At 39.5% G+C, this 27,334-nt stretch overlaps 1 protein-coding gene and 1 non-coding gene across 2 annotated transcripts; one reads left to right on the top strand and one right to left on the bottom strand.

The window, feature by feature from the left end:
- Positions 1 to 1,877: 1,877 nt before the first annotated feature.
- Rab11a (RAB11A, member RAS oncogene family) lies at positions 1,878 to 26,035 on the bottom strand. The gene is made up of 5 exons (XM_052188045.1): positions 25,853 to 26,035; positions 15,591 to 15,786; positions 14,003 to 14,196; positions 12,762 to 12,842; positions 1,878 to 2,264 (listed from the first exon to the last, which is right to left on the bottom strand). The coding sequence occupies exons 1-5, from the start codon at positions 25,890 to 25,892 to the stop codon at positions 2,125 to 2,127; spliced, it is 651 nt and encodes a 216-aa protein (XP_052044005.1). The 5' UTR covers positions 25,893 to 26,035; the 3' UTR covers positions 1,878 to 2,124.
- A 273-nt stretch (positions 26,036 to 26,308) lies between these two features.
- On the top strand, positions 26,309 to 26,380 carry Trnaq-cug (transfer RNA glutamine (anticodon CUG)). Its single transcript has one exon. It is a non-coding gene; the product is annotated as a tRNA-Gln (tRNA).
- Positions 26,381 to 27,334: the final 954 nt, after the last annotated feature.

Below are 27,334 nucleotides of genomic sequence, written 5' to 3'. Positions count from 1 at the left end.
TGTCCAAGTAAATAAAACTGCAATGCTTCTTAATTGGGACAGTTTGTCTCCTGAGATCTAACTCAAAATGAAGACTCTTGTTGGCATGCAAACAAAGTTACTTTCTAATACCTACTGTTGCCTGGAAGTCTCCCAAAATCCACCAAGTGCAAATAAGCATTTAAATCTATTCTTGGTTAAAAAAAAAAACAAAAAACAACAACAACAAAAAAAAAAACCCCATAAACCAAAAACCAAAACACTAAAAGCTACTCTTACTCATTTTCATGCACTACATAATTTCTTTTTTCTTAGTTTTATTTCATAAATCTACTGTAAATTTTAATAGAAATGGATGCTTTTCCTGTGTCTAGTGACACTGTTAGAAAACTACAGACTGTGTCACCACCATTTTTAGAAATATTTCCCAAAGAGTACAACTGAACTGCAGATCTAAAGTCTATCTGAACTGACTGCTGCCCCCAATTCAAGTTTACTCAGCAATGCAAGGACTTATCTTCTCACTCATCAGAAACAAGGTTTTCATGGCTACATCCAAAGCATTCAGAAGAAAAATATAATCTGACAACACTGGGAATAGTCCCCCTATAACTGTTTATTAGGATGAGAATATACTCCAAATCAATAGCTAAAAAAAAAAGTAAAAATACAGAGCATGCATAAATTACAAAGTAGCAATTTATAAATAGACAGTATCTTTATAACCAATACACTAAAATAACAAAAGAAAAACAAAATGACTGACTATAGCAATGCCTTCAGTGTTCCCCACATCATGAGCACTGCCAAAGACAGAAGATTTAACCATGAAACAGTCATCTACACAAGCCCACACAGTTTTTGCAGGTATCCCACCATCCTTAATAATGACTTTGCAGTTAACTTTCAGAAAACTTCAGAGTAAGTGCTTAATATTATCCACAAGGAAGTAAAACTAAGTATTAGTGTGTACATTTCTGAATGAGAAACTAGTTGCTCCGTTGATTTCAATTATGTAGTGGAAAAATCTATTTCAGGACCCTACAATGCCTAAGTACATTCTACTTAAATTCAAGGTACTATTTCATTTTACATACTAAAAGAGCACATGCCTTTAAGTGGTACCACTTGAGCATAAATTAACTTCTCACTGTATTCTTTAGACATACTAAAACCAAAGGATTAATTGAACTATATTCCATTATACACTGCAGAACTCAAATATAAGCATTGTTAAAATAATTACTCATGCTGGTTGGTGAATATGGTGGTAAAATGAGACTGCATTTCACTTACTAGATGGGTTTAAAAGCAAAATTAACACTTCAGAATGTGCTATTACCAGCATTAAGCTAGTTATTGCACGAGTAATAAAAATACCACACAGTCTACTGCTAGGAAATGAGACCGGCTAAGCTACTCTGGCTGCCGATCACTGCAACAGAGACACCTCACACAGAAGCCCACTAGCCTACCAGATAGCAGGGTAACTTTGACCATATAACCACGCCCTATACAAACCATAACAGTCCTTTGTGTTTATTAATTCTTTTCCAGAAAAACAACAACAAAAAAGAATCCCCATCATCTTTGATGCTTACAAAAATTAAAAAAAAAATTTACAACATAGACCTATTAAGGCATTTTAGAAACTGACTTCCACAATTGAAAATCTTCAAGCTCTCAAAATGCTGTTATGTTTATAGGGCAATCCTTAGATCTCTCAAAATATGTACTGTATTGAGAAGAGTGTCTTACAAGCTGCTCTGTGGCAAAATAATAGCTTATTTCTAAGGTTGTCTTAGATTTGATCAGGACCAATAGGTCTGAACTTCCAGTGATGGAGTTCTCTACTGTCCTACAGTGACAGGCTTCCATGATGAAGAGTAAACAATAACTGAGGACTTCAAACATTCAGTTTATTAAACTAAGGCTAGAGAAGCCATAGCATGAAAAAGAACTGCAGTCATTCAGGACAAAGTTGAGGATTTTATAAAGCCAAATCAAAAGACTTAAGACATGGGAAGATTCTTAAGTGTAAGGAAGTAATAAAACACAGAAAGTGACCACAAGAATTACAAATATATTTAAATCTCAGACCTGGGAAATGGACTATACACAGCCTTCTAGGGGAAAAGAGACGCCTTAGATGTTCTGACAGCACTGCACCTTTGGCTTGTTTTCAGTGGTGGGTGGAACATGAATAGGAACCACATTGTTGCTTGGAGACATGTCATTTTCACGTCTGTCTGACATTTGCTTCTGAGAAACAATGCGGTATATCTCTGAATGACAAAAGAAACAGAAACAGTCAGTGTGTGTAAACCCATGAAGACTTTGAGTAAAAGAGACAGAGGATACACAGAACAGAAACATACACATTTACATTTTATTTTTAGGCTAAGCATGGTAGTGCACATCTGTAATCCTAACCCTTAGGAGGAGGAAGCAGGAGAATAAGGAGTTTAAAACCAACCTTAGCTACACAGCAAGTTTAAAAGACAGCCTGGGCTAGTGGAGACCTTGTCTCAAAATGTAAGGTTTTATTTTCCAGTAGCCATTAACAAGAGTCAAAGCATTATTTTTAACAATTTGTGTTACAATAAGGAGAGTAACAAGGTTTCACCATTTCAGAGGGGAAACTTCACCCATTAATTAAACTGCATTAAACCCTACCATATTTATGGGCACAGATCTGAATTAAATCTTCAAAATATACACTGAGTCCTCCACAAAAGTTCACACAAAAGTCCAGGCGGTGGTGGCGCACGCCTGTAATCCCAGCACTCTGGAAGGCAGAGGCAGGCGGATTTCTGAGTTCCAGGCCAGCCTGGTCTACAGAGTGAGTTCCAGGATAGCCAGGGCTATATAGAGAAATCCTGTCTCGAAAAAACCAAATCCAAACAAAAAACAAAAAACAAAAAACAAAAAACAAAAACAAAAGTCCACACAAACTGACAATGTGTAAAGAAACAAATCTACACTACCAGATATACCTAGCTGTTTTCTAGGTTCTGTAGGGAAGAACACAACTTCTCAAACATATTAAAATCCGAAGAGCATCAGAAGAGAAAGGGCCTTCCATTTACCACTGTCCACCTCTGGGGTTAAGGTGAAATTATACTTAATCTTAACATATGCCTGTACTATTTTACTTTCATAACATGTATCAAGATTTATCTCGTCGTCCTCCACTAAACATTAATCTTTTAAAGACTAAAACTGTTTTATTTGTTGCTTTAGTTCCACAGAATTGATGCTTGAGGAATTACTCGCCCAAGTAAATATCACTGTATGTCTTCCAGTATCTATAAATTGACTGAAAATGGCCTTGAACTGCACTACCTAATCAAAAAACAATCCAAACATAGACCTCCATCCTGCCTTCCCAGTGTTCCTTCTTAAGCAGTATCATCAAAAAGTACAGAAACTTACAAATGGTCAACCAAATATAATCAGCCTTCCAATAAGATGTACTAGGAAAGACACAGTGCACTCCTATGCAGGTTCCATGTATCCCTGACTAAACAACTCTTGGTGAATCTGCTTAAGCAGAAAATAGGACAAATAAACATTCAGATAAGTATAAATTTTCTATCTCTGCTACCTAATACAGTAGCTAACTATTTAAATAAAAATTAAAATCTACAACTCTGTGTGGAGCCACAGCCTTTAATCAGGAGTTAGAGGCAGGCAGATATCTGCGAGCTCAAAGACTTCTAGTCTACATAGTAAGTACCAGGCTAATCAGAGACCTTGTCATTAAAAACATCAAAAGGCAGCTGGGCGGTGGTACACACCTTTAGTCCCAGCACTTGGGAGGCAGAGGCAGGCAGATTTCTGAGTTCGAGGCTAGCCTGGTCTACAGAGTTCCAGGACAGCCAAGGTAACACAGAGAAACCCTGTCTCGAAAAAACCAAAACCAAAACCAAAAAAAAAAAAAAAAAAACCAAAAAACAAAAAACAAAAAAAAAAAAATCAAAAGGCAATTCCATAAAATAGTTATTAAATAAGTATATTATTAATACACTTGGGAAAATCTGAATAAGAGCTGTTATTAGAAATACTAGACCAGAGGCAGGCAGATTTCTGAGTTCGAGGCCAGCCTGGTTTACAGAGCGAGTTCCAGAACAGCCAGGACTACACAGAGAAACCCTGTCTCGAAAAAAACAAATCCAAAAAACCAAAAAAAAGAAAGAAAGAAATACTATAGACATACTTAATTTTTAGATCTACAATGTGACTATGAAACCACATGAGATAAAATGTTAAAATTACAATGTGTAAAAACAAAAAACAAAAAGTTACATGGTTAAAATGTTCCAAAAAAGCTGGACATGGTAGTACATGCCTTTAATCCCAGCACTTAGCTGCAAGGTTGGGGAATGCAGAGGCAAGCAACAGATCTCTGAGTTTGAAGCCGACCTAGTCAACACACTGAGTTCTAAGACAGACAGCCAAAGCTATGTAGAGAGACCCTGTCTCACACTGTCCACCACCACTAAAAAAAAAGGTTCAAAACAAATCAACCAATTATAATGTATCAACCTTATCAAACATCTGAATCCTAATTTAAACTGCTGATTTTTAAAGTCATTTCTGCTTTAATATTGTTTAGATAACATAGTAATAAGGAATTACTATGAATTTCTTAATGGCTGAGTTGTTATGAATTTAAGTCCCAATTTTTTAGGTATATATTCTGAAATATTCACAAATGAAATACTTATTATCTGGGATTTATTTCAAAGTATTAAAAAAAAAAAAGGTCCCAGGTCAGGGACAGACATTGATGGTTATTACTAAAGTAGGCTAGTAGGAGCTATTCTGTTTTAGGTAAGCGGGAAGCCACACAACAAGGGATGAATCAGTTTCTTGGTACCGAGAAGATGACACAGCAATTAAGAATAATTACTGCTAGCCGGGCAGTGGTGGTGGTGCATGCCTGTAATCTGCCTGGGAGGCAGAAGCAGACAGATTTCTGAGTTCGAGGCTAGCCTGGTCTACAGAGTGAGTTCCAGGACAGCCAGGGCTATACAGAGGAACCCTGTCTCCAAAAAAAACCAAATCCAAAAAAAAAAAAAGAATACATATTGTTCTTATAGAACCTGGGTTTAGTTCTCAGTACCCAAATGATAGCTGCAGTAACTGCAGTTCCATAGAGTCAATGCCTTCTGGCTTCCATGAGCACTAGGCATATTATGTGGTACACACACACACACACACACACACACACACTCGCACACTTGCACAAATAAAAGTATTCACATAAATTAAAAATAAAAACAATTTCCCTAAAGTAGAACAACAGTAAGTTAATAAGTGGGGCTGCACTGACATCCCCACTAATCTGGGTGCTGCTGTCTCATGGCCTTGGCTGTGCTGCACAGAAGTGGGGCCTCCCTTTGTGTCCAGTCGCTCCTTTCTTCCCTGTCTTACTTTCCTGTTCCCAAATGACACTGCTTGTCCACTGTACCAGCCCTTGTCATTTCAAAAGGAAAAATCTGACTCCATAATTCTGACAAATGTGTGGGTGATCTCACAAAGACACAGTATTATGTAGCTGTCTGGATTACAGTAGGGAAGGTTGTAGTAGGTTTCTGTGTAAGGCATTTGGAAGTTGATCTTACCACCCCCAAGGAACTTGAAAGTTAGGACCTCTGGGGCTAGAGTCCGAGGTGACTGATTGGCTTTACACATCCATGCAGTCTTTCACTGCATTATTCCAGATTCTAGCTGTCTTAGTTCTATGAGGATTGCAAGGCACAGGTGTGTGTGTGACGTTACCAGGCCATCTCCCTCATCTCCATTCTCAGTTTCTTTCCTACAAAATTTTGAATCAAGCATTTAATAATGTTGGATAATTACTGAGCTTCTTTAATTGAAGTTAATTTGAGCTCACAGCAGAACTGAGAAAAGTCATAAGCTTCTCCAATGTGCAATCTTAAAAGACTTCAGAATGTCCCATGTTATAGGTGGAAATAGCAAGTTGTTTTTGTTTTTTAAACAAATAAAGTCATTTAAATAAAAAAAAAAAGTGGGGCTGGAGACATTGCTCTGTTTAAGAGAGCCTGCTAATCTTCCAGAGGATCTGAGTTCAATTACCAGCAGGTGGCTTGCAACTGGTCCTAAGTCAAGTTCTAGGGGCATCTGACTCCCTCTTCTAACCTTTTACATTACCCACACACAGAGGCACAAATAGATAACAAAAACACTCATTTGTTTGAGAAGGATGATAGTGGGTCAAAGGTGGAGAAGCATCAGTAGAGAAAGAATAAGTTTAAAAACAAGAATACAAAGGATATGGTTTTGCCATGTCTTTCACTGGGGGGAGGATAGGGATGGCCAGTGAGATGCTCAGTGAATAAAGGTACCTTTCTCCAATCCCGACAACTTGAGCATAATCCCCAGAAGCTACCTGGTAAAAGGAGCCTTGCCTACCTCCTGCAAGTCGACTTCTGGCCTTCACTCTCACACTGTGGCACTCAATGAGCCCCACCACTACAGAAAATAAATATTTAAAATTTTGACTTAAAAGAAAATAAAAGCAAGCCAGGAGGTGGTGGCGTACGCCTTTAATCCCAGCACTTGGGAGGTGGAGACAGGCGGATTTCTGAATTCGAGGCCTGACTGGTCTACAGAGTGAGTTCCAGGACAGCCAGGACTACACAGAGAAACCCTGTCTCAAAAAAAACAAAACAAAACAGCTAGATGTGGTTGCACACACCTTTAATCTCAGCACTTGAGAGGCAGAGGTAGGTGGATCTCTATGAGTTTGAGAGCATCCTGGTCTACAGAGTAAGTTCTAGACAGCCAGAGCTACACAGTGATACACTATCTCAAAGAAGAGAAGATAGGGATGAGGGGTGAAAGAGGAAGAAAGGGAGGGAGGGAAAAGAAAATAGAAAAGAATGGAATGGGAATGTGTCCAAGGCAAAGAAGAGCTCCCTGACTGAGGCTCGTGACTAAGGAATAATGATAATCATCAACTTGTGGTTAAACTATACCATTCACTCTTTATGTTGTCCATTAATACCTAACCGGATAGATCATCTTTCTGAAAAGAAAAACATTACATATGTGATCCCTGTTAAATTGTAACTTCTTACAAGTTGTTCTAAAGATTAAGTTAGGAAAACAAATCCAAAACATCAGAAACTCCTCTATAAATTACGAATGCATCAACACTGGAAGAGAGAGAAAGGGAGACTTCTCAGAGAAAAGAGAGGTAAATAATTAAAAAGATCTCATTACAAAGCAAGAAACTTGAGCAGTGCTGTGCGACAGTCTACAAGTGCTGCATCCTTCTAGAAATGGTGCAGCTGCTGTGCTTTCTCCTGTCACCAAAAATGTATTCACTTTTGAAAAACACCAACAAGGCAATAAACAAAAGGAATCAGAAAAAATGTTTTTTTCAGGTCTAAACAGTTCTAAAGAGCTCCACACCTAATGTACTTAAGTCTCTTGTGTGTGTTGTTTTCTTTGATAAGAAAATAGCAAGTATGAACCGTTCAGCAGGAGTCTGATTATAAAGGGTTACTTCATCATGGGGGAGGGGGCAGTAATGTGCTAAGTCAGAAGCAGGTTCCTTATTTCACTCTCAAGGACCTGTTCTCCTTTAGAACCAAATGAATGTGGTCAGTTAATTTCCATGCCGTCCCTTTTCAAGATGCCCAAAGGTTAGAAACAATTAGAAAAAAAGCAAATCCTGCTTTATCTATTCTTCCATCAGAATCTCTTATAGAAGATCTAGACATGAAGTAAAATACTAATATATTATAGCTTTAAATAAAAGGCAAAGCTTCAAAGACATGAAGTCTGTTTTTCTACTCTACCTGAATTGTAGATGGGCTGGCAAAATAAATCTAAGGAGATTACACACAACTGGTCCAAATTAAAGAATAAGAAGGGTTATAATTCATTAGTTCCATGGGTGCTGAGGAGATGGCTCAGGTGTTAAGACAACTGGCTGCTCTGGCAGAGAACGCTGCTCTGGCAGAGAACGCTGTTCTGTTCCAAGTACCCACAAGGCAGCTCAAATCACCTATAACTGCAGTTCCAGGGGGTCTGACATCCTCTTCAGATCTCCTCAGGCATGTGGTACACTTACATACATTCAAGTATGCAGACACAAAATAAAACAGAAACTTTAAAAATCTTTAGTTTCTCCGAAGTTTTTAAAACCTAGTTAGTAGCCTGGCTAATTCTATGCCAGCCTCTACAGAAGCTTCTTATTTATTAAGCTTTTCAAACCTGTTCATCATGTACACTCCTTGAAGGTCAAAAAAGATTCCCAATTGAGATAGTCCTATATTTTCTGCAGCAAGTGAGAACCAAGCTACTATAGCCCCTCATGAAAACAGACTCAAACTTGGCTGGCAAGTGAGTAAAGTGACCCACATTTCATCCCTGGGACCTGCATGGTACAAATTAAGAACCGCTGCCCGTATTTGTCCTCTGACCTCCACTCTCATGCCCACATACATATACACATACAGGCACAAAGAAACAAGCTAAAATATAATATAGAAACGTTTAACAATTCTCAATACTCTCATGAAGTTAATACCTGGCAACTTTAGCCCTTTCATGTTTATTTATTTTGAGACAGGGTCTTGTTATATGGTGCAAGCACAAACAGCCTCCCAAGTACCGGGATTACAAATGTGTACTACCAAATTGGCTTTAGCTTTGTTTTAAAGAGCCAATGTATTACATTAATTAAAATTATTTCAACCATAGAATCAAGAGTTTAGTCTTCAATATAGAAATTTACCTTGAATTTACTTATTACATGAAGAAATCTGGCTAAAAGCACCTAAACTGAAGTTCAAAGTTAGAACTACCAGTGAGTAAGACAAAAAAAGTATCATGAGCTCTTAAATGATGAGCTGAACCACCTTTATGTGTTCAGGCCACAAGCTGTACAGCTGCATTTAATCAGAAAGAAACACTGAATAAACTCAGTCTGAGAAATGACGACTGACTGGCCTGTACCTCTCAAAAATGCTAAGGTTGATGAAGAAAAGAAAATTAAAGGAACTGCTGTCAAGCAGTGACAGGACAGCTGAATAGCACAAATGATATGATCTCAGGCTTTGTTGTTGTTGATGTTGTTATTAATTGGAACAACTGGCAAAATCTGAATAAGGTTTGTAGCTGAAGACTGATGTGCTATTATCATACTATTGATTTAAAACACTGTATTATGGTTATAAAAGTACTTGTTTCTAGTTAATATCCAACAACAACAAAAAGACTTAGGGATAAAGGGTAGTATGCACAGTACTTACTTGCACATTGTGTGTGTGTGTGTGTGTGTCTTTGTTGGGAAGGGAGAGGTAAATGGAAAGAAAGGAAAAAGACACTAATACTTAAGGAAATAGGGTGTGAAGGTACTCACAAATTCTGTATACTATTACTGTAAGATTTAATCAATACTGAAATTGTCAAAATATAAAATTAAATGAAAAGAAGGTATGGAAAACAGTGATTAAAAACATTTCTTAGGGATGAAACTTAGCTGGGACAGTGCTTGCCTCAACTCAAGACAGAGTTGGTAGCTGGAAAGATGGCTAAGTGGTTAAGAGCACTGACTGCTATTCCAAGGTCCTGAGTTCAATTCTCAATTCTCATGGTGGCTCACAACCATCTGTAATGGGGTCTGGTGCCTTCTTCTGGTGTGCCTGAAGAGGGCAATGGTGGTATACTCACATGCATAAAATAAATAAATCTTAAAAAACAAACAACAAAAAAAACCCAAAAGAGTTGGATCCTTAAGTTCGCCCCTCCCCCACCCAATTCCTGGCGAACTTGGTTGAAAACAAAGCTGCACTGCAATCAGGCAGGACTGAAGCACTCGTCAGCCCACATTGGCACTTCTTCTAAAAGCACCACCAGACAACTCTTCTATTTGTCTCAGATAGAAACAAAGGGATCAACTGCAAAACATTTCCAATAATTTCACATTCTGGCTCAGTGGATAAAGGAACCTGCCACCAGGCCTGATGACCTGAGTACTTGTCCCATGGCCGACATGATAAAAGGTGCTGTCCTTTGGCTACCACACTATAAGCACTATAACCCCATACCTTATATAAATGAATAAATAAAATGTGATTTTAAAAAAATTAAAAATTAGGCCAAGTGTAGTAGCACAAGCTTGGCCTGGCCTACATAGTGGAAAACAAAAAGAAAGTAGGACTTGTAGGCATATTGTATATTCAATAAAATATTGCAAGCTTAAAACTATCTGCAGCAAGATCACTCAGAACAGATGCTTTTAAAAAGCCGCTGGTGCCACAAACTGTCTATTCTCCTCCAGCCGTAGTGACTATTCTTCAGATAACAAAAACAATTTTATGCTGACAATGGTGTGCATGCCTGTAATCTCAGCACTCCAGAGGCAGAGGCAGGTAGATCTCTGAGTTACAGGCAAGTCTGGTCTACAGACCAAGTTGCAGGACAGCCAGGAATAGACAGAAAAACCCTGTTTCAAAAACAAAACAAAACAAAGCTAAAAGCTAGAATAATCAGAGAAAGGAACCTCAGTTGGAAAAAAAATGCCTCTGTGAGATCTGTAAAGCATTTTCTCAATTAGTGGTCAATGGGGGAAGGCCCAGCCTATTGTGGGTGGTGCCATCTGGGCTGGCAGTACTTGGTTCTATAAGAAAGCAAGCTGAGTAAGCTAAAAGAAGCCAGCCAGCAAGCAGAAGCCCTCTGTGGCTTCTGCATCAGTTCCTGTCTTTAGACTTCAACCCTGAGTTCCTTCCTGCCCTGACTTCCTCCAGTGATGGACTATGATCTGGAAGTGTAAGCTAAATAGAACTTTTCCTCCCCAACTTGCTTTTTGACCACAATGTTACATTGCAGCAATAGAACCCCAACTAAGACACAAATCAAACCAACCAAAAGAAAAAAAAATTTTAATAAAATACATGCAAATCACCAACATATTATTTTTAAAAGTTGGTTTTTTCCATGTATTTTAACATGTTTTTCCTTAACTGCTACTTAAATACTGATTTTTCAAATGTTTGCTATGTAGCAGGAAGAGCTAAGCTCTTGACAGGCATTAACTCATATTTTTGGGGGAAATACTGACGTATTGGTGACAGTTCATTCTTTTCTGTGGAATAAAGATAAGACAAACAAAACAACAACAAAAACCTAACTAGCAATAACAAATTAAATCATGCCCTGTCAAATCATACTCCAGAAATTTAAAAGTACAAGCTCTCTCACGAAGAAAATAGTTAACTAACCAAAATGTATCAGAAACTTTATTTTAAATTATGGGTATTTGTGTATATCAATGTGTGTTTGTTCTCATGTATATTTGGATGCCAGAAGATGCTAGAACCCTCGGAGCTGAAGTTACAGGTGGTCATAAGCAGCCTGGCATAAGTACTGGGAACCAAACTCTGGTCTTTTGGAAAAATATGAACTCTCAACTGCTGAGCCATTTCTCCAACCCAACATATATCCAAAAAAATTTTTTAAAGATGTATTTATTTTATTATATGTAAGTACACTGTAGCTGTCTTCAGACACATCAGAAGAGGTCATCAGATCTCAGTATAAATGGTTGTGAGCCACTATGTGGCTGCTGGGATTTGAACTCAGGACCTTCAGAAGAACAGCCAGTGCTCTTAACCACTGAACCATTTCTCCAGCCCCTACTTTTTCTTTTAAACAATAAAAGAATACTTTAAAAGTTAAAATTCTGGATATCTCTGATACAAGTGCTATATACAGCATTAAAACTTATTACAATAGGAAACTAAACAATTCTATATATCAATTTATCAGACTACCACGTAAGACTCTACTATGTGTTGATTAGATTCTAATTCATAAGTTCTTAAAAGTATCATATAATTTAGGCCTACTGAAAAATAATCTATGAAAGTACTTCCTAATAAATTAAATGTACTGATAATTTGGTTAATCTAATAAAGCCAAAGTAAATATGAGTCTGAAGAAATAAAATGTCTTCTTTTCCAAAAAGCTGACCTGGTTACTCACATTCCAAACTCACATGAACTTTGTCCCTTTCCATGTACTCACTCACACCTCTCCATCTGCAGGCTGGCAGGCTGTGTTCACAAGGAACACACTCCTTCTGTTAGCTCAGAAGAAGTATCCATGCTTTCTTTTTTTTTTTTTCACTTAAAATTTGATGTAATTTCCCTATGTTTTTCAAATTTCAGATTTTTGTGTGTGCATATGTGTCTGTCACATGTGTACAGGTACTGGCATCGGGATTTCCTGAAGTTAGAGTTATAGGCAGTTGTGAGTCACCCCACATGGGTGCTGGAAACACAACTCAGGTGCTCAGGAAGAACTGAAAGTACCCTTAAACGCTAAGCCACCTCTCCAGCCAAATTTCTTCTAACTTCAAACAGCATTTATATCTTTCTATAGTCAGGATCTCAGTATTTATCTTATTAAAGTACATTTAAAAGATTAAAATTTATCATATTTAAGTATCTTATAAAGAACATACATAAGAACATATAACTCTGTCCCTTTGACTATAAAGTACAGACTACATGGCCTGAACACAAGGAAATGAACAAATTACTTTCAGCAAATTTTTCCCCAAATAAATTCACATGGCCAAAGTGCAAGAAGTGTAAATGTGCACATCAAGGAACTTTTTCTATAGTTGCTCTCTAATGATAGTCATTTTTAGATGGCATAAGTTTCCTAATTAATTTGTTTAACTCACTTCCTAAAATTCCAGTTCCCACTGGTGTAACTGAAAACAAAGGTCTCACCTGTTAGAATTGTCTGAAAAGCAGCTTCAACATTTGTAGAATCTAGAGCAGATGTCTCAATGAATGACAAACCATTCTTCTCTGTAAAAAGAAACAAAATTTTCAGTCTGGTAAATTCTGATTGCTGTTTAATAGTGCTGGTGATTGGTGATCTAATCCAGGACCTCACCAATGCTAAGCAAGCCCTCTAATACAGATATATCTCCCCAACTTTCCACAAGGTGTTTTTTGGTGGTGGTTGTTGGTTTGTTTTTTTTTTTTTTTTCAAGACAGGATTTCTTTGTGTAGTCTTGGCTAGAACTCCTTTATATATCAGACTGTCCTGGAATTTACAGAGATCCGCCTGCCTCTGCCTCCAGAGGACTGGGGTTAAAGGCACCACCACTGCCCAGCTTTCTCCAAGTTTTAAAACAGAAGATGTGATAAGCTCACAATCACAAAAGGGAAGATAAAAGACTAAGACATAGCTTGGCATGGCCAAGAAGTCAATATCAGTCGGGCAGCGTGAGAAAGTATTTCAAACTACCAAACAAAAGACCCTAAATGGTATCAACTTCTGGCAAAATATACGAACACTATTTTACTTTTACTTCAGTAACTTAAAAATAACAGTAAGAATTTTTCACTACCTTCTAAGTATTTCTGCATATAACTACCACAATAACAATGAGTGAAACTATTCAAAATTTAGTAAACTTAACAAATGTCCCACTATTTCTACCCCTAATCATCCTCCCTAGCAACTACATAGCTAAAAACATTCACTTAGAATTCTGTTCTATTTGAAAAAATTAAAAGTTTGAAGAAAATACGATATTTTTACTAACACAACATCATGACTTCTTAGCTGATGCAGTGCTGCTTTCTTCTGGTAGTTCCCCTGCCAGAAAGGCAGCTAGAAATAAGCAGGTCTTATATAAAGCACAAAGTGCTCAGCTTCTGAGTAGGTGCATCCTTGTCAGTCCTCGACACTCCTTAACATATTACTTTTTCAAACAGAGAAATGGCCAGGGCGGTGGTGGCCCACGCCTGTAATCCCAGCGCTTGGGAGGCAGAGGCAGGCGGATTTCTGAGTTTGAGGCCAGACTGTTCTACAGAGTGAGTTCCAGGACAGCCAAAGCTACACAGAGAAACCCTGTCTCAAAAAAAGCAAAAAAAAAAAAAAAAAACAAAAACAAAAAAAAGAAGTCAAACAAAGAAATGCAGAAGCACTGTAATATTGTGGAGTTTATATTACTAACCTGCAAAAGCTCTTGCTTCATCTGTAGGAACTGCCCTGAGATGGCGTAAATCACTCTTATTGCCCACAAGCATGATAACAATGTTACTATCAGCATGATCTCTCAGTTCTTTCAGCCATCGCTCTACATTTTCATATGTGAGATGCTTAGCAATGTCATAAACCAATAAGGCACCTACTGCTCCACGATAGTATCTGCAAACAGAAACATATGCAACTATCAGAAGACAATCACAAAGTAGAAATGAACACCAGAAAGAACCCAAAATGTGATGGTATAGGACAGGAGAGATGATGGTTCAGTGGGTAAAGCACTTGCCAGACAGCATAAAGATCTGCTTGGGTGTTAAAAATCTCCAGAACCCATGTAAAAGTTGACATGGTAGCACTCAGTAATCCTGGTCCTCCTACTGTGATATGAGGGAGTTGGGGTAGGGTGGGGGACTGGAACAGGAGAATCCCAGAAGTTCTCAGGCCAGGTATCCTGGCATAAATAGCACTGAACAACAAATACTGCCTATCTCAAACAAGGTAGGACCTCTCAAGGGTCAAGACCAACATCCAAGGTTGTTCCCCTGACCTCTATCCACACAGTAATATGTACGCATACACACTAACAAACACACCCTCTACACTCTCTCATATACTCATCTGTAGGAACACATACAAATACACACACAAAGAGATTTTTAAAAATAATAATATAATCTTGCAAATAAATTTCTGAAAATTCCTAATATCACATGAGGGGTGGTGCCACATAACTGTCCTAGGTGCTGGGGATCTGAGGCCTGCCTGGGCTGCATGATGAGTACCATGCTACAGAGTGACACCAGGTCTACACGCACGCACGCATGCATGCACACACACCAAATATGGTATACAGCAGTCATCCCTTATGATGACTACTAGTTTTATACCTAGTCATCCACAGGTCAAAAATGTTAAATGGAAAATAACAAATAACTAATAAGCTTTAAATTGCCACCATTTTAAGTATCGTGACAAAACTCTTCATCTAGGCCAGCACATGACTCATTCTTTTGTCCAATGTACCCACACTGCATAAACTACCTGCCTGTTAGAAAGTCACTTTGTAGCCCTGCCATTATTTCTGTGTTCAAGTAACCCTTAGTTTATTTAATAATGGCCCCCAAAAGCAATTATGACATGACAAAGAAAAGGGGTCTATTAAAAGAAAAGACCCAGGATGCTGGAAAGATGGCCCAGCAGTTGAGAGTACTTGCTGCTGTAACAGAGGACCCGTGTTTGTTTTCTAGCACCCACATGGTGGTTCACAACCATTTGTAACTATACTTTCAATGGATCTAATACCATCTTCTTACCTCCATGCACTAAGCATGAACATGGTACAATACACATATGCAGGCAAAACATGAATAAAAATAAAATGAATTTTAAGAGGGAGAAACATATAGGGTTCAGTACAATCTGTGTTTGTAGGCACTGAAGGAAGGTCTTGGAACATCTTGCAAGGTTAAGGGAGGACTACTGTTCCTTCCCAATACCTGTAAGTCAGCAATTCACTTGATACCAACCTATTCCAGAACTGAAAAACATGAACTTACGCAGACGTTATAGCCCTGTACCGCTCCTGCCCTGCTGTGTCCCATATCTGTGCCTTTATTGTTTTCCCATCAACCTGGATGCTTCTTGTTGCAAACTCTACTCCAATGGTACTCTTGCTTTCCAGATTAAACTCATTCCGAGTAAATCGAGACAGGAGGTTACTCTTTCCAACACCAGAATCTCCAATAAGGACAACTAAAAAGACAAAAAAACAACAACAACAAAAAAATAAGCTGGATGAAGGCAAGCACATTCAGAATACCAACATGCTTTTAACAAGAGGATGTTTGGCTTCAAAATAAATACAACCAAAGGTTTTTAAAGAGACAGAAGCATAGTACTAAATAGTTTACATCCATGACCAATCAATTAAAACCAATCACTTACTCTTCGTAATCTATTTCTGTCTGCATAATGACTTTCACACATCATCTACTTAGCACAGATCAGATATAGCACCCCATCTAAAAAAACAGCCCCCTCTTTTTTCCTATTTAGGAACTCACACCCTACTCATGTAAGGTAGGTAAACACCTCACAAACTGAGCTATATCCCCAGCCCTTAAAAATGCAATTTTGCAATTTTAATCATTGAACACTGTAGCCATCGACGCAAACACCAATTACCTTTAACTTATACCAACCCCACTACCTTAGAAAGCACTCTGAAAAGTAAATATTGACTTGTGATTTTCATGTTAGACATCAAACAAAAGATAGTGCATAGAGTAGCAAAGTGTGTGCGTTCTACTACTGTCATTAGAGACTGGGTATGATAGGGAGCTGAGACATTTAAAACATGAAGCATGAGGCTTACAGGCTCTGCTGCTCTGCTCATATAATCATTTTTAATAGTTACAGTTCAGACAGAAAGCATGAGAATGCCCACCACACTGTGGACAAACAGGAGCCCTAAGAAGTTAACAATTCTGACATACTGAGTCAAAGTCAAAGCAAGGAGAGCAAACACTTTCCCTTAAGACTTAAAAAATTCAAATAAAATCTTGATTATACTTACTTCCTGTGATTTTTATACAAGAAAGCAGTTTATTTACAAGTAACATCATCTCAATTGTTACTATTCTTTGAAACTCTTCAAAAGAGCTGGTGAGATGACTTAGCAAGTAAAGGTACTTGCCACCAAACCTGAGGACTACAGAGTTCCATCTCCTAGACCCACACAGTGAAGAGAGCCTACTCTCAAAGTTGTCCTGATCTCCACTTGTGCAGATAACTCAGTTGAGGTTTGGTCTATTACTATGTATTGTAATACTAACTCTGGTCCTGGCTGGCCCCAGGGATGAGGTGTAGACCCAAGTGATGCTATGTAACCTTGCCACCCAAGTTATTCCTGACTGGTTAATAAAGATGCCTATAGCTTATAGTTGGATAGAAGAGAGATAGGCAGAGTTTTGGTTCCAAGGCGTGGGGTCTGATGAGAGACCACTAGGAGCAAGAACATCCCATGGGGTAGGTGAGTCATGAAAACACGGCCATGAGAGCTGACCATGGAGTTAAGAGCGGCCCAGATGGAACATGGCAAGTTATAACTCAAGGTTATTGACAGGGAAGTAGACTTTAATAGCACAGAGGATAGATATCTGACCAGCTCTAGTGCATTAAAGGCTTATTATAAATGTAAAAATTTTGTGACTTTTATCTGGAAATTAAATGATCTAAGGCAGGATAGAAACCCTCAACTGAGATTAAATATATACTACTACAGCGCTCACACAAGTGACTGAATATAATTTTCCATGTTTATGAGTATGGGGGCTGGAGAGATGGCTCAGCGGTTAAGAGCACTGTCAGCTCTTCCGAAGGTCCTAAGTTCAAATCCCAGCAACCACATGGTGGCTCACAACCATCCGAAATGAAATCGGACATCCTCTTCTGGAGCTTCTGAAGACAGCTAGAGTGTACTCTCATTAGATAGATAGATAGATAGATAGATAGATAGATAGATAGATAGATAGATAGAATATAAATATGAATGCTATGTATATGGTCCAGAAGAGAAGGGAGCTAGAGTTACAGACAGTAGTGAACAGTCATATATAGATGCTGGAAACTGAGCTGGGTCCTCTATAAGAGCAGCCAATTCTTAACCACTAAGTCACTTCTCCATTTCCAATAAATGTAATTAAGAAAACTTTTTAAAAGGGAGGTAGGATTTCTTGGGCTAGAGAGATGGCTCAATGGTTATGAACGCTGGCTGTTCTTCCAGAGGACCCAGGTTTGAGTCCTTGTACCCACCAGTAGCTTACAATACTTTAACTTCAGACAGCAATTTGTTATTCAGTTCCAGAATCTGACACCCTTTTCTGGCCTCTGCCTGTATTACATACAAGAAGTTAACAGACATTACTGTAGACCACATCACCCACACACATCCAAATTCCAGAGTCAGACATGGTACACTTCTTTTAGAAGTGTACTTACTTCATGGTGTACTACATTTAGAAGGCAGAGGTTGGCAGATCTTTCTGAGTTCTAGGCCAATAAGAGCTACAAAGTGAGCTCCTGTATCAAAACGAAACAAAACAAAGAAACAGAGCCAGACAGTAGCATGCATCTTTACTCCTAGTACTTGGGAGGCAGAGGCAGGCGGATCTCTGAATTCGGGACCAGTACTGTCTACAGGAATAAGTTCCAAGACCGAAAGAGCTACACAGAGAAACTGTCTCTCTGAGAGGGGGGAGAGTGGTGGTAGGGGCTGGGCAAAGACAGGAAACTTAAAAACAAGTTGAGTTGTTTGTTTTAAGGGAGGTTCTCAATCTGGAACCTAGGTTGACCTAGAACTCACAAAACTCTCTTATCTAAGCTTCCAGAATGCTAAGATTGTAGGTATGTGCCATCCTGACCAACTTCAGACAAGCTGGGTTAAAATATAAATGTAAAGATTAAAATGGGGTTGGAGGTTTAGTGAATCTGAGCCAGATAATATTTTTCCCTGAATAAAATTTTATTTGTTGGTATTTTAGAGAACACTGTATTTATTTCTACTATTGACTAGTCATACTTTTTAACTAGCTAACTGATTTAGGCATCAGACTAGAAAATCAACATGAAAGGTTAAGGCCACAGATTAATAAACCATGTTTTACTCAAAAAAACTGGGATTTGATGGTGCATGTTGAAAGGAGGCTGACTGCACTCCAGCCAACGGAGAAAGAGAGTACACCTTTCTGTCACAGAAGTACAGACAGAGAGCCCTAGAACAACCATGCATTATCAAATAAATGCATATCTTTCTGGCTTCCTTTATTAGCTGATTCAGCAAGAAATCCCAGCAGCAGTGACTCCAAGTAACAAAGAGGATAATTCTGTCTCTGTAGTCAATCAGAGAGTACCCTAGCAAAAAGACATTAAATGCTTTTAACTGGATACCAGGAAAAATGATGTCAAGGTCATGAAAACAGAAACAATGTACTTTCAATTTACAGAATGATTAGTAGGCTGGTTTCCAAACTCCACTACTGTAGATGTTAAGTTGAATCCCAGCAACATTAATAGAGACTCCTTATTAATAAGATACATTTCACTGTTGATTCTTAGTATAAGAGGCTAAATGGTCAGATCACAGCTCCTGGGTGGGAACAGGGGGAGGGTCCCAGCCAAGAACCTAGTCTGGACTTCAGCCAATACTTCCTACACTTTTCCTGAATGGCAATCCTCAGCCAAGAATACAGAAACTTAGGCCTGAAAGATGGTTCACGGGCAGAGGCAATTACTGAAAGACCTGAGTTCAATCCCATGAACCCACACAATAAAAAGAAGAAAACCAGTTCCTTCAATTGTCTTAGACTTCTGTCAATAAACACCATGGCATGAGCCCCTCCCCCACAAAAGAAACCTCAAGTAAATATGTGATTTAGGGAGGAAGGAGATTGGATAATCTGCTGAGGAAGTCTCCTTTGAATCACTTCTGGTCACACACTAACATCAACACTCACTTGAGGTATGAAACAGTGGAATAGGAAAATACCAAAGATTAGAACACATCTAATTAATTCACAGACACTCCAGTTTCAAATAGTAATTCAGAAACCACCTGCAATTTGAAGTAAGAAAGCAAAGGTGAGCGCGGCGCCTGGGCAACACTGCCTTTTGGTGGCGAACACTTTCAAGAGCAGTGTACACCTCCCACAGAAGCTCCAGCACTGCATCAGGCTCTGTTTTGTTTTAAAATACTAGCCATTCTTACATTTGGGGGTTTTGCTTCTTATTTTACTTTATGTGTATGAATGTTTTGCCTACATGCATGCATGTACATTACATTCATGACTGTCATGTCACCTGGAACTGGGGTTAAGAATGATTGTGGGTGCTTAGAATTGAACCCAGGTTCTCTCTGCAAGAGTAACAAGTGCTCTTAAATGTTAAACAACATTTAATGCCCCCCCCCCACACACACACACACACAAACACCAGTGGTGATGAGGATCTAAAAACCTAAAGCACATGATTTATCACTGAGTTATCTCGGCAGCTTCTGGCTCATATCTTGACCTCTACTTTAAACTAATGACTAAATTTACCATCTCATAGCTGGGCAGCTGCGGTGGCACACATCTTTAATCCCAGCACTAGAGAGGCAGAGGCAGGCGGATTTCTGAGTTCGAGGACAGCCTGGTCTACAGAGTGAGTTCCAGGACAGCCAGGGCTACACAGAGAAACCCTGTCTCAAAAATAAACAAACAACAACAACAAAAAATTACCATCTCACCAAGGTCAAATCTTTAACCATACTAAGTGAAGAACTTACACATCCCCACCCCACGTAACCTACTAATTTTATAATCTAAAACATTTTATTACTTAAAAAATAGCAATAGTTTGTAAACAATTTGAAATTTACAAATGATCTAACAGTATAAAATAGTTATACCAACTAGTTACTGACAAGATCTCCAAAGACTAGCAACTTGCCAAAGGAAAAGGGTATCTTAAATGACCAAAGATTCTAGTTTTGTAAGGATGAAAAAAAGATATTGAAATGTGACATAATAAGGAGAGCTATTTCTTTTTTCTAACCAAAGCAAGAAGTGATCTATTTAGGCTCAATGGCCAGATGGCTGGATGGGATGGATGGATGGATGGATAGATGGATGAAATTATCTAACAAACAAAAGAGAATTCATTAGTCATTGGTAATGATTCTTAAAAAAAACCAAAACTTATGAACCTTTGTTTGTAGACTCAAAATTAAATAATTTCAAGGCAAAATACTTTCATTAAGATAACATTTAATGCCCCCCCCACACACACACACAAACACCAGTGGTGCTGAGGATCTAAAGACCTAAGGCTAATGCTAAGCACATGATTTATCACTGAGTTATTGTTTACCACAAGCCCCTTGTTTTTTAAAAATGTGGGATACTATGTATTCATATCTAACAATTAAAGAAATCAATTTCTGGGAAAGCAAGAAAGGGCACTTTGCTGCCAAACCTGATGGTAGAGAGGACAGACTTGTGACCTCCACACACACCCAACATACAAGTAGTCACACAGAAAATAAATAAATGCAAAAAGAATTTAAAGGAAGCTCCAGTAAATTTTTATACAACCATTATAATATCCTAGGCTGAATGGGCATAACAATATCTATAATGTAAACTGGATGGCAATATAATTCCTAAATATAATGCCCTCCAAAACTTAGCCTCATCTACTGGAGCTCAACCTAATACTTAATATTAATTTGTTTACATATATGCCTTATATACTATACACAACACAAATATCAAACTGTTAAATACTGTAAAAGCAGAGTATGTGTGTATGTATATATATGTGTGTGTATGTGTGTGTATATATATATATATTATAAAATTTAGTTTCTCTCTCTAACCACATTCAAGTTATTTTTGCTATTTTTTTTTTTTGTTGTTGTTTGTTTCTAAAACACAATCTCATCCTGTAACCCAGACTGACCTCAAAATCATGGCCATCCACTTGCCTTGGCCTCCCAAATACTGTAATCACAGACATGAGCTACCATGCTTAGCCCACATTTAGTTTTATACTTCTCTAGTAAGATCATTTTCTGGACTAAAATTTAACTTTTCTCCTCACCTAAAGAATATTAGCTTTAAAATTTACCATCTGAAATCAATATTTTCACATTGGTTTTCAAAGCTTAGAAGATTTCTTTTTATTCTTTATCACATTCACAGTCCAACCTCACCAAGTCTTTAAAATAAAATGCATCCCGGGCACCTCACTTCCAGAAGATCCTGCTATACCACTCCTGGGCATATACCCAGAGGATTCCCCACCATGTAATAAGGATACATGCTCTACTATGTTCATAGCAGCCCTATTTATAATTGCCAGATACTGGAAAGAACCCAGGTATACCTCAACAGAAGAGTGGATGCAAAAAATGTGGTATATCTACACAATGGAGTACTATTCAGCCATTAGAAACAATGAATTCATGAAATTCTTAGGCAAATGGATGGAGCTAGAAAACATCATACTAAGTGAGGTAACCCAGGTTACCTCAAAAGGTGACTCATGGTATGCACTCACTAATAAGTGGATATTAACCTAGAAAACTGGAATACCCCAAACATAATCCATACATCAAATGAGGTACAAGAAGAAAGGAGGAGTGGCCCCTTGTTCTAGAAAGACTCAGTGAAGAAGTATAGGGCAAAACCAGAACGGGGAAGTGGGAAGGGGTTGGTGGGAGGACAGGGGGAGAAAAGGGGGCTTATGGGACTTTCGGGGAGTGGGGGGCTAGAAAAGGGGAAATCATTTGAAATGTAAATAAAAAATATATCGAATAAAAAAAAAGACAAAAAAAATAAAATAAAATGCATCAATAAGGCTAAAGTCTAGACAAGTTTTTTTCAGATTCATCAGAATCTGATTTGCTAAACCAAAAGTTGTGAAAGAAAAGCTACCAAGCTTCGACTTCATGCAGTGCTACTGACGATCAGCTGATGACTCACGACACCTGGACTTCAATGAGACTCAAAAAGAAAAAGCCAGGAGAGGCATACTATGCACCCAGTTGCGGCAAGGAAGTGCCACTTTGACTGTCCTGATATCCAGCTACCTCACTGTGCCCCACAGCGCCTTAACCACACTGTATATGTACAAGATTAACAGGTTTTAAACAACCATGCTTAAGTAAAAATTAATCTTCAAGAATGCATCATTTAGCACTATCCTCACCTGCCCACATTACATCCCCATTTAGGCTAATCCACTCCACGCTAATAAACATACTCATTTTCCATGTACAAACCACAGTCACCTTAACTTTTAAGTATGCTAGATTAACCTTCTCCAAGTAGAAATGCTACGATTCATCTTAGTGAATAAATCTCTGTAGAATGAAATCATTTTAAAATAATTGTATAAGTAAAAATTGGCTAAGTAATCAGTGTTGAAATAAAAAATAAAGTGACTCATATCCTGTAGCAGTTTCTAAAAAGTGGAAACTCTTCTCAGCAGAATTTTTAAACACCCAGTCTCAGCAAAGCATACAAAAAAAAATAAAACCAGAACCCACATAGATACAAAATACTTCAGAAGTTTCTTGGTTCTGTGCTTCCTTAGTAAAATTTACATGTTCTTTAAAAAGATTGTTAGTGAGGTGGCTCAGTGGGGAAAGATGCTTGCTACCAAGCCTGATAACATGGATTGGATCCCTAAGACTGTCAGGGTGGAAGAAAAGATTGGATCCCTAAGACTGTCAGGGTGGAAGAAAAGAACAGACTCCCAAAATTTGCTCTCTTACCCTCACATGTGCTATAGTACACATTAGCACACACAAATCAATAAATAAAATTTTTAAAAATTTTAAAAGATTTATAGCTCAAAAGTCTGACAAGAACTATAACTTCATTTATAACCACTTAACTGAGTCCTCACAAGAGCTAAATTTTGCCAGGGAGTGGTGGTGCATACCTGTAATCCCAGCACTTGGGAGGCAGAGGCAGGAGGATTTCTGAGTTCAAGGCCAGCCTGGTCTACAGAGTGAGTTCCAGGACAACCAGGGCTATACAGAGAAACCCTGTCTCAGGAAGAAAAAGAAAAAGAAAAGAAAAAAAAGAGAAAAAAGAGCTAAATTTTATAATCTTACTCCCCCCAAAAGGCATCACAGTATTTCCTTTACTGAGGAAACTGAAGCTCAAAAAAGTTGAGTGGGGTTAATAGTATAAATTATATAACCTAAAAAAGTAAAAAAATACTTTTTAAAAAGTTAACTTTTCCAAGATCACAAGGCAAAGAGACATAAAACTCCCCTGTTTTCTCATTGATCAAAGGATGGTCTAACCTAAAAATTAAACTTTAATTCCTTCAGCCAATCTAAGATACATTAACAATCTTAGGAAAAATAAACAGTTTTCTATAACCATCCTTCACATCCCAAACCAAATAAGAGGAATAACTTTAAAAACTACTGCCATTACAAAATACTTAAAAATAAACTCCCTTGACTGACTAAACCTTAGGATTTTGCTACTTTCACATCATCTCAAACGCCTTAAATAAACTTGCCAGATCTCCTATTTGTTTTAATTTTGATCTTTCTTTCTTTCTTTCTTTCGTTCTTTTTTTTTTTTTTTTTTTTTTTTTGAGATCAGGACTCACTATGTAGCCCTGGCTATCCTAGAACTCACTCTGTAGACCAGGCTGGACTGAAGTACCTGCCTCTTCCTCCCAAATGCCAGGATTTTAAAAGCCTGTACCACCATGGCCTGCTTTCCTAGTGGTATTTTTAAAGTTTGGTGCTTTCTTATCTATACATTACTTTCCAATATGGTAGTAAGTAAGGGTAGACACTGAAGGTACTTACCCTATAAATAGAATATTCGGAGGAGTAACTAATGATAAGGGTGTACCAGCAGCTAATATGCCAAGACTTGTAAAGTAGTGGGAAATGTTTCCTGCTTCTTCACTTAGTCAATCATTCTTAGCACCCAATGGCAAAGCCAGGAACACTCACTGTGCTTAACGCTCTTGAAACTCCACCCTCCACAGTAAAGCTTTAATAGCAAGGGCTTCTTCCTCTCTGGTAATGATCTTTGTTCAACAAATTACTGAGGGCCGCCCTTCTAATTCAGGAGAGGAGCAAGACTACGAGAGTGAGAGCGCATTCATGAACAAAACGGTTCCCTGTACTCTATTCACTGAGAACTGTATCCTTTCACTTTGGCTTCTTCGCGGACTCAACCAATAAGCAAGTCTCTATTTACATCCTTCCACGTTCTGTCCACCGGCTCCACAGTTCCCCCCACCCTGTAATGAATTCTTGATTTCACTCAAAGAGCACACTAGCACTATAACCCTCTCCCACCGTTTGGGAAAGGTATGTGACCAACCAGGGTTCTTCCCTTCCTGTTGGATCCTCCCAGTATTGCAGCAGGAAGCAACCAGTCCACAGTGATAAGCTAGCTAGTATTTGTGCAGCGCACAACCTTTCCTGTTCAGGAACTGGGCCTTCAGGTCTGGCAGGGATAACAGCCACCACCCATCCGCAGCCCCTTCTCGAAAGCCAAGGGAAGGAGTTATCCCGGTCTGGCTGTAGCCGGGCAGGGACGAGAGAAGGAAAGGGGCAAAAGACACGAGGTGGGAAGTCGTCTGCCTGCCTGGACACTGCGACAAGTGCACGAACGCCAGGAGGGATGGATGGACACCCCTCTTGCCCTCCCCTTCTCTCCCTCCCACCAGCCAGGTCGCACCGGAGCGCTACACGCTACGTGAAGAGGGGAGACACAGAGTTGCCCGTCTGGGGAGGAAGGGGACAGTCCGCCGGCACTGACCTCGACGTCTGCCGGGATGGGGGTGGGGGCCCTGGGACGGGCGAATCTGGCCGAAGCCCAGGAAAGGCTCACGAGGAGGGAAGGGAAGGGGAACGAAAAGAAAAAAACAAAAAGCAAAAAACCCACGGAGACAGTCGGTGCCCCAGTGTGGGTGCTCAGCCGAGGCAGGGGCCTGTCTGAGGGGGATGTGGGACCGGCAGCATGCATCCAAGAGGAGGGGCTCGAGACGCCCAGGGAAGGAACTGCACGGCCGGGAGGAACGCAGCCATCGGGGAGGACACTCAGACAGGGGCGCCGCGGCTCGACAGGCCTCCCAAGGGCGCGGGATCCCAGGCGAGCGACGGGACCCCCGTCGGGGCGGCAGGAAGGAAGCGCCGAGGCGGACTCCGACCAGGGCAGGGCTGGCCTTGCGCGGGTCCCCCGGGAGTGTCTCGGGCCCCGAATGGGCTATCGGTGGTCCACGGCCTCACCTTTAAAGAGGTAGTCGTACTCGTCGTCGCGGGTGCCCATGGCGCGGCCGAGGAGCTGAGGGGCGGGAGCGGCGATGGCAACGGCGGCGGGACCAGGGGGCGTCGCTGCAGGGGTAACCCGAGCGAGGAGCTTCAGCTGCCGGACCCAGTGAAGAGCCCCGCCCTGTCTGCGTCACTTCCGGAAGGCCCCAGCCCCTCACAGAAAGTACTTCCGGAGAAAGGGCACCCCGCCCATGAGCTAGGCAGTGTGGAATGCGCAGGAGTGGACCCCATATTCTCAGCCGGCTGGGAATGTCTTACAGGAAAAACAATCTTAAGATGGTTCTTGGAGCCTTTAGCTTGTTCTTCACCCAACCATTCAGGAAAGCGAAGTGCAGGTCTCTCAGTGTTTGGCTTCCGGTTGGGGGCGGAGTTTTGTAGACATTAGAGGCCCGAAGACAGGGCTACCTTTGTGCTGGTTCCATGGTGTAATGGTTAGCACTCTGGACTCTGAATCCAGCGATCCGAGTTCAAATCTCGGTGGAACCTGCTCCTTTAGCTTTTTTTTCATGTTTTTAACTTACACTGACTATATTCTTAGCTCATACTGAATAATAGAATAACCTTGTTATATCTGCTCTTGGATTGAACCACATAAATCCTCTACCTATGAAGACTACACTAATCAATCTCCTCAGTAGTATCTGCTTCATGGAGACCTAGTAATTAAACTCTTAGGTTTTTCTCAGCCTTTGAGGAAGTTTGTTACTTAATTCCTTTTGCTGGAATTTTATACCCTCAGCTTCAGTTAAGGATAGGCAGTCCGCACCCACTCAGTCTCTCCAGAAATCTCTCACACTATCTCCAGATGTCATTAAGAGAACTTCGCCCACCCTCCTCATAAAGATTCAAGATCTTGAGTCCTGTTTTCTGGCCTTCAAACTAAGCCCGATTAAATAAATTTTAACACAAGAAGAATGGCAATTTCCATCTTAGCAAATATCGATGGTAAGACTCAAGAAATTTGCCACAGTATCTCCTCATAATTGTTTTGTTCTTATTGTTGTTTGAGATGGTTTCACTCTCCTCTGTAACCCAGAATGTAGCCCAGGCTGGCCCTCCTCTGCCCTCCCCCCACTTCTACCTCCATACACACAGAGGCATAGTCATCTAATAATTCCTGAGACACAGATGTTTGGTCATGGAAAAGGAATTCAGCCTACAGATGGAGTTCAAATTGCTAATCAACTGACCTTGAGCAGGGATATTATCTTTGATTTTCTGAGTAGGCTCAGATTGTCCTTAGGGTCTTTCCAAAGTTGGAAAGGAGGACTGTCAGCAGGGACAAGTTGTTCTTCCCGACTGCCACCAGCAGTCTGAGGAGTTCCCTATCTATTAGGGACCTGAATTCAGAGAAAAGTTGATTCTTGACTTTGCTGTAGAAAAACATTTCAGGATGAGCCAATATGAGACAATCAGACTTTATTAGTGGAGCTTTTTATA

This window comes from Apodemus sylvaticus, chromosome 7, assembly GCF_947179515.1.
Source record: "Apodemus sylvaticus chromosome 7, mApoSyl1.1, whole genome shotgun sequence".
Lineage (NCBI taxonomy): Eukaryota > Metazoa > Chordata > Mammalia > Rodentia > Muridae > Apodemus > Apodemus sylvaticus.
This window is presented reverse-complemented; position numbering and strand designations above follow the sequence as displayed.